The following is a 7,723-nucleotide window of genomic DNA, read 5'->3' on the forward strand; positions in this document are numbered from 1 at the left end:
CTGCAACTTCGCCCTTGAAGCACCCATGCGGATGGCCCTGCAGCAGCAGCTGCTGCTGCAGCAAAAGCTGCAGCAGCACAGCGAGGCGCTGCTTAATGCGTTGCTGCCTACGGCAGAGGAGGCAGCAGCAGCAGCAGAAGCAGCAGCAGCAGCAGCAGCAGCAGTTGGCAGCAAGCTTGACCTGCTTACAAACTTAACGAAAAACCAGCAGATAAGAAAGGATATCTGCAGCAGCAAAGCAGCAGCACATCAGCTCTCTCTGCTGCTGCATGCGTTGACCAGCAGCAGCAGCAGCAACAAGCAGCAGCAGCGCAGCACAGGAAAGCAGGGAGCAGCAACAGCAGCAGCAGCTCGGTTGCCGCTGCTGCTGCTGCAGTTCATGGCGCCGGGGCACCAAAGGCTGCTGCTGCTGAACCAGTTGTTTGGTTTGCTGCTAAACCTCAGCACAGATGCTGCTGCTGCTGCTGCTGCCGCTGCTGCTGCACCAGCAGCAGCAGCTGCTGCTGTCTCGTTTGTGAATGGCTTGTGTCTCTCTGATGTCGCTCTTGCTGCTGCTGCTGCTGTTGCAGCTACGCAGACGATAGCAGCAGCAGCAAAAGCCAACGTGGACTGCAGTGCAGCAGCAGCAGCAGCAGCTCCGCAGCTTCTCGCGCGTTCTCTCGCTGTTGCAGTTCGCATGCTCCAGCAGCAGCAGCAGCAGCAGCAGCAGCAAGTGAAATCAGTACAAGACTTTTCTGCTGCTGTCCTGCAGGTTGAAGCAGCAGCAATAGCAGTCTTGAGAGACGCTGTGAAGTGTGGCTGTTGGAGTGCAGCAGCAGCTGCTGCAATTCGATTGCTTTCCGTCTCAGCCCAGCAGCAGCAGCTGCTGCAGAGAGCAGCAGCAGCAGCAGCAGCAGCAGCAAACGCTGCAGCAGAAGCTGGCGGTGCAGCAGCAGTCTCATCTAAACCTGCTGCACCGACGGAGCCTCAGCTGCTGCTCGCCGACCTGCTGCCGCTGCTGCAGCGCCTCTTGCTGCTGCTTATTTCAAAGGGGCGCAGCGCAACAGCAGCAACAGCAGCAGCAGCAGCAGCAGCAGCAGGGGAGGCCGAATCCTCAGCAGATATCTTCAGCTCTTTAGGCAATGCTCTGGTGCTGCTGACATGTATATTGCGTGCTGCGCAGCAGCAGCAGCAGAAGCAGCAGCAACAGCAGCAGCAAGAACAGCAGGAGGGTAGCGGGTTGGCGCCTTTGCTGCAGGCAGCAGCAGAAGCTCTAGATTTTGAGCAGCAGCAGCAGGTGCAGCGCAACGCAGCGATCTGCATTGCAACAGCGGTGCAGCAGTCTGAGGTGTATAGGCAGCTCTTGTGGCGTCAGCCCCTCATCAGCAAAGTAATGTCTTGTGCAAAGCACGGGTTCTCCTCAAGATCTGCATAGATGGCTAGCTAGCTAGCCATCGCTAGCTAGCTAGCTAGCTAGCTTGCTAGCTAGCTAGGTTGCTAGCTAGCTAGCTAGCTTGCTAGGCATGACAAGCTAGCTAGCTGGCTATCGATGGTTAGCTAGCTAGTTAGCTAGTTGGCTAGTTGGGTAGCTAGCCAGCTCTTGATGCGGCGGTTAGCTAGCTAGCTAATATTGACGCGATGATTAAATGTCTTGTTAGCTGCATAACTAGCTGGCTAACTGGATGGGTAGCTAGCTGTCTAGCTAGCTGCCTAGCTAGCTGTCTAGCTAGTTGTCTAGCTAGCTAGACAGCTAGGTGAGGTGGTTAGCTGGCTAGCTGGCTAGCTACCCAAACGCCTAGCTAGCCAGCAATGAACAGACACGATAACCAAGCCCTGCTAAGCTAGCCACCTTAGGAATACCCGCTAGCTAGCTAGCTGAGCTGGCTAGCTAGCTAGCTAGCTAGCTAGCTAGCTAGCTGCACTTGCTGGGCATATGAATACCAGTGTTTTATGAAGTGTTTTAACTCTCTATCTTTTTTATCAGAGAAGATGCATTATAATCTGTCTGTCTTATTTATTTATTTATTTAAGGGGATACAAAGGCTGAGTTCTACATAAATAAATATTTTAAAGAAAATATATTAATTGTCTCTTCTTATGAAAAGACACTGCAGGTAACCCTAAACCCTAAACCCTAAACCCTAAACCCTAAACCCTAGCTGGTGGTTAGCTGCAGAGAAAGAAAGTAAAGTCTCTGCTATTAATGAGGGGTATTAAGACAAGACAAAGACACAATAATAAGAAAAAATATTAAGTATATTCGGGTGTATAGGGAGCAGAAGCAGCGCATGCAGCTGATAAATAATAAATACAAACAAATGTATTAATAATAATATAACAAATTAATAAATAAAAGAAAAGAAGAAAAAATTAATAGAACATCTCATGCATGCGTTTGCATACATCTTGGGGCTTTCGCAGCATAACCTCTGCAGGGATAAAAATAAATAAAATAAATAAAATAATGATGAAATAACAATAAAAAAATAAATAAAATAAAATATATTTAATATATTTTTAAATATAATTGTTAAAGAAAAGCATTTACCTCAGACAGCGCTATTAACCTTCTTATTTTATTGCGATCATCTTCGCGTCTTTCTGTTCATTTTCTTCGTTTTGTTTGTTTATTTCTCGATTTTATTAATTCATATATTTAAATTTAATTTCTTTAAAACTCTTTTTCTTGATTTTCTCTTCTTAATACCCACCTCTCTCTTCTTCCTGAGCTGCCTAGACACCCCGTGCTGCTACAACCTTTCAGCTTCCTCTCCCCCCGCTGCTGCTGCTGCTGCTGCTGCTGCTCAATGGGTTCTTCAGGCGTACATACGTGGAATTTCTCTCTGCCGGGGGCCCCGGGGGCCCCGGGGGCCCCCTACGAGGGAGTTGAGTCGCCACCTGGTTTTGAGTTTGTTTCAGAAGGTTTACAGCTTGAGAAAGAGTATTTTGCGTCTCTTAGAGAGCAGCAGCAGCAGCAGCAGCAACAGCAGCAGCAACAGCAGCAGCGTGGTGTTGAAGGTCAATCTGTAGGTGGTGCTTCAGCTGGAGGGGGTTTAAGTTCTTCGTGTGTATCACCGTCTTCATCATCATCAGCAGCAGCAACAGCAGCAGCAGCAGCAGCAACAGCAGGAGCACCAACAGCAGCAGCAGCACAGCCTTCTCCTGAAGCTGTAGCATTGCTGCAGCGCAAGCTGTGGGAGGCAGCAATAGCCCCAGCGAAGTCTTTTCTTATGAATTTGTTTATGCTGTACATGGGCGGCAGCAGCGGGTTGTTCGGAGTACTAGTTGTAGTGTATGCATTACATTCATGCGTAAAGACATTATTAAGCATGCCGCTTCATTTTGATCAGTTTTCAAAGGTTAAAGAAATAAGGTTTGTTGCTGCAGCCAAGTGTATATACACCTCTATTTGTATTGCTTTCTTTCTTTATCTCTTCTACCATGCTTCAGACATCGGTGCATTACCTCTTAACTCGGGTGATTATATACAGCTTATACCGCAAACCCTTGTTTCTTCACGTGCAACACCAGCCAAACTCTACTAAACCCTAAACCCTAAACCCTCATACACTCCTGCTCCTTCTGCTGCTGCTTCTGCTTCTGCTGCAGCAGAAGCAGCAGCAGCAGCAGCAGCAGAAGCAGCCGCAGCAGAAGCAGAAGCAGCAAGATGCAAAATGCGTGAGGGTTTAGGGTTTTAGGGGTATAATTAAACCCAACAGTAAAACCCTCAAGGGTTTTCTTCTTGGGGTTTTGAGCCCTAAACCCTAAACCCTAAACCCTAAACCCTCGTGCGTTTCTTTAATGGATTAATTATTTATTAATAATATATTATTATATTTTTGTTTCTTTGTCGCTGTACGCTCCTTTAGTAGCTGGCGAGATGCCTTAGGGTTTAGGGTTTAGGGTTTTTATTTATTTATTCATTTTTTTTATTTATATTTATTTATTTATTCTTCTGCTGCATCTTCTCTTTCTTTGTTTGTCCCTCTGTCTCGCTCTTCTCTCTTTATTTGTCTCTCTGTCTCTTTCTTATAATATATATATATATATATACATATATATATATTATATATATATATATTCATCGCTTTCTCTCTCTCTCTCTCTATACATATATATATATATATATTTGTTTATAGCTGTAAATATCTTTATAAACATATATATATATATATATATTTATATATTATTATATATTTGTACATATTAAAATAATAATTAGAGTATTTATATTTATATTTATTTTATTATTATCTGCGTCATAAAATAAAAAAAATAAGCAGAAAAATGAGTCAGTGAATTCGGAGCCCCTTAGAACAATCGGCGGTTTAGGGTTTACGCTAGGGTTTAGGGTTTAGGGTTTAGGGTTTGCATTAGGGTTTAGGGTTTAGGGTTTAGGAAACCCCTCCTGTTAGACGGCAAAGCCAGGGATGGTTCAAAGCCTCTGCAGCAGTAATTCGCTCTTCAGGATCTTCAGCGCACATCTGAGCACCAACAAACCCTAAACCCTAAACCCTAAACCCCAAACCCTAATTCGTAAACCCCAAACCCTAAACCGTAAACCCTAAACCCTAAACCCTAAATCCCAAACCCTAAGCACTCAAACCGAAACCCTAAACCCTAAACCCCCTATTCTGGAGCGCGAATACTAAACCCTAATAAACCCCCTATTCTGGAGCGCGAATACTAAACCCTAAACCCTTAACCCTCAAACCCTAAACCCTAAACCCCGAAGTGTAAGCAATAAACCCCAAACCCTTTACCTCTGCACTGCTACTCTTGCAGTCTTAGGGTTTAGGGTTTAGGTAAGGGACGCATGATATATATAACTATATATATATATATATATTATTTACATTGTATAATATGTCTCAGATAGAGACAGACAGAGAGAGACAGAGAGAGACAGAGACAGGGAGAGACAGAGAGAGACAGAGACAGAGGCAGACATAGACAGATATATATATATATACATATATACATATATATTTAGAAAATAAACAAACAATTTACTATAAAAACGTATGCATATAAAGGGGACATCTTGGGGCTTTGTTTGCATGCACTGCATGCAGACCTTCTTAATCAAATCTTGTGCGTCTCCAGCGATATGCGGCTCAAACACAAACTGTAACCGCTGCTGCTGCTGCTGCTGCTGCTGCTGCTGTTGCTGCTGCTCCAGCTCCAGCTCCCGTTCCCATTGCTGCTGCCTCCCTTGCTGCTGCTGCTGCTGCTGCTGCTGCTGCTGCTGCTGCTGCTGCTGCTGCTGTGTGGGGTGACTTCCTTTTAGAGACTCCCAGAGACAGAGGCCGAGGCTGTAGATATCGGCCCCTCTGTCGTGGCTCTCCCCGTAAAACTCCGGGGCCAAATCTGCACACAAACCCTAAACCCTAAACCCTAAACCCTAAACCACAAACCCTAAACCCTAAACCACATACCCTAAACTGGAAATCCTAAGCCTTAAACCCTAAACTCTTAATCCTAAACAGCACAAACCCTAAACCGCAAAAAACCCTAGACCCTAAACCCTAAACCCTAAACCTTAAACCACAAACCCTAAACCACAAACCCTAAACTGCACATCCTAAGCCCTAAACCCTAAACTCTAAATCCTAAACAGCAAAAACCCTAAACCGCAAAAAACCCTAAACCACAAGCCCTAAACCCTAAACCCTAAACCCTAAACCCTAAACCCCAATCCTCACAAGATAGAGTGCCGCAGAAGGTCTGGCGTTTCTCTCGGCCCCCCACCGATGAACAAAACCCGAAATCCCCGAGGAGGGCTTTATAAGAAGCTGAAGACAACAACAACAAACAATTTGCTGCCTCCTTTTGTGTCTCTCACTTTGTCTCTCTGTCTCTTTATCTGTCTCTTTATCGGTCTGTCTATCTCTCTATCTCTTTATCTGTCTCTTTGTCTCTCTATCTTTTCATCTGTCTCTTTATCTGTCTCTTTATCTGTCTCTTTATCTGTCTCTTTATCTTTATCTGTCTCTTTATCTGTCTGTCTCTTTATCTGTCTCTTTGTCTGTCTCTTTATTTGTCTCATTGTTTGTCTCTTTATTTATTTGTCTGTCTTTCTCTGTGTTTTCGTCTGTCTCCTTTGCTGTCTCCTTATTTATTGACGGTTATATCGAAACCCTAAACCCTAAACCCTAAACTCAGGACGAAAACAGACAGTGTGCAGGAGCAGCAGCAGCAGCAGCTCCTGCTGCTGCTCCTGCTGCTGCTTTTGCTGCTTCTGCTACTGCCTCTGCTGCTACTGCTACTGCCATTGCTTCTCCTGCTGCTGCTGCTGCTGCTGCTGCTGCTGCTGCAAGAGGTGCTTCGAGCAGACCAGAGGGGCCGTCGCTGTGCAGGAAGATATTCTCAGGCTTGACATCTGCACGCACAAACCCTAAACCCTAAACCCTAAACCCTAAACCCTAAACCCTAGACACTCGATCCTTGCCCTTGTCCAACACTCCCACAGAAGGCTTCAGTAGGGTTTAGGGCCTGCCCGCATTAGGGTTTAGGGTTTAGGGTTTATTACCGCGGTGTATGATGTTATTAGCGTGAAGATGAGCCAAGGCGGAGATAATCTGTTTTATATACTGCAGGACCCGAACAAAACCCTAAACCCTAAACCCTAAACCACAACCTTTGCACGCACAGGTTTGCCGCTGCTGCTGCTGCTGTTGCTGTTGTTGGTGCTGCTGCTATGATGCTGCTGGTGCTGTGATACAGTAATACTGCTGCTGCTCCTGCTGCTGTGGTGGTGATGGTGCAGCAGCAGCAGCAGCAGCAGCAGCAGCAGCTAAAAAGCCTCACAGTAGCAGCTTCTTCTTCGCTTAATGGGCCTCCGGCGTCTCTGCATAAAAGATAGAAAAAGAGATAAAAAGACAGAGAAGGTTTATTACTTATTTTGTTGCCTCTGGCTCTGCTCATATAACCCCTAAACCCTAAACCCTAAACCCTAAACCCTAAACCCTAAACCCTCACCTCAAGCGGTGTCTCAGCGTTCCTCTATTTGCATACTGGAGAACAAACACTAAATTGTCTTCGTCTTCAAAAGACCCCAAAAAGCGAATGATATTCGGGTGTCTGTACACCTCAGCAACACCCTAAACCCTAAACCCTAAACCCTAAACCCTAAACCCTGAAGTCTAAATCTGGAATAAAGAGCAGCAACCGCCGGTTTGTTCAATGAGGGTTTACGGTGTGAAGGGATATTAGGGTTTAGGGTTTAAGGATGGATTAGGGTGTAGGGTTAGGATACGAATTAGGGTTTAGGGTTTGGAGACAAATTAGGGTTTAGGGTTTGTGAGGACCTGATGGCTGCGTGTATAGCCCTTTCTCTTCGTATTTGTTTTTTCATCCCAAGAGAAGAGACGACAGATTTACGCAATATTTTAAGAGAGACATAAGCTTTATCTAAACCCTCTTCTTGAAGCAGCTGCTCTTGAAGGGGCCCCGCAACGCACCGAGCCAGCACCACTTCGCTCGTGCTGCAGCAGCAGCAGCAGCAGCAACAGCAGCAGCAACAGCAACAACAGTAATGGTAGCAGCAGCGGTTGGACTCCCACAGCAGCAGCAGAAGCAGCAGAAGCACAAACAGCAATCTCTCGCCCCAGCTGTCTCTGTCTCTTCATTGTCTGTCTGTCTGCCTGTCTGTCTCTCTCTCTCTCTCTCTCTCTCTCTGTCTCTCTCTTTATTAATCTCTCTCTCTCTCTCTCTCTCTCTCTCTCTCTCTCTCTCTCTCTCT

The 7,723-nt window shown here is 45.8% G+C and overlaps 2 protein-coding genes across 2 annotated transcripts in view; one reads left to right on the plus strand and one right to left on the minus strand.

Annotated features, from left to right (window-relative positions):
* Window positions 1-3,451, plus strand: part of EAH_00043000 (hypothetical protein, conserved) — a gene marked incomplete at both ends in the record, with an annotated part of 7,284 nt that extends 3,833 nt beyond the window's left edge. Inside the window, 3 exons of the mRNA XM_013395020.1 lie at window positions 1-1,349; window positions 2,800-3,271; window positions 3,430-3,451. The exon at window positions 1-1,349 is cut by the window's left edge and continues 1,797 nt beyond it. Of these exons, the coding sequence (XP_013250474.1) occupies window positions 1-1,349; window positions 2,800-3,271; window positions 3,430-3,451 (1,843 nt within the window). The remainder of the gene's footprint in view (window positions 1,350-2,799; window positions 3,272-3,429) is intronic.
* Window positions 3,452-4,373: 922 nt separating this feature from the next.
* Window positions 4,374-7,062, minus strand: EAH_00043010 (hypothetical protein, conserved; the record flags this gene model as incomplete). Its single annotated transcript, XM_013395021.1, has 6 exons — window positions 4,374-4,463; window positions 5,057-5,349; window positions 6,158-6,361; window positions 6,512-6,572; window positions 6,790-6,898; window positions 6,997-7,062. Coding segments are annotated over 6 exons (823 nt in total), but the record flags the coding sequence as incomplete, so codon positions are not given.
* Window positions 7,063-7,723: the final 661 nt, after the last annotated feature.

Source organism: Eimeria acervulina, genomic scaffold (assembly GCF_000499425.1).
Source record: "Eimeria acervulina Houghton genomic scaffold, Eah_scaff567, whole genome shotgun sequence".
NCBI classification, from domain to species: Eukaryota; Apicomplexa; class Conoidasida; order Eucoccidiorida; family Eimeriidae; genus Eimeria; species Eimeria acervulina.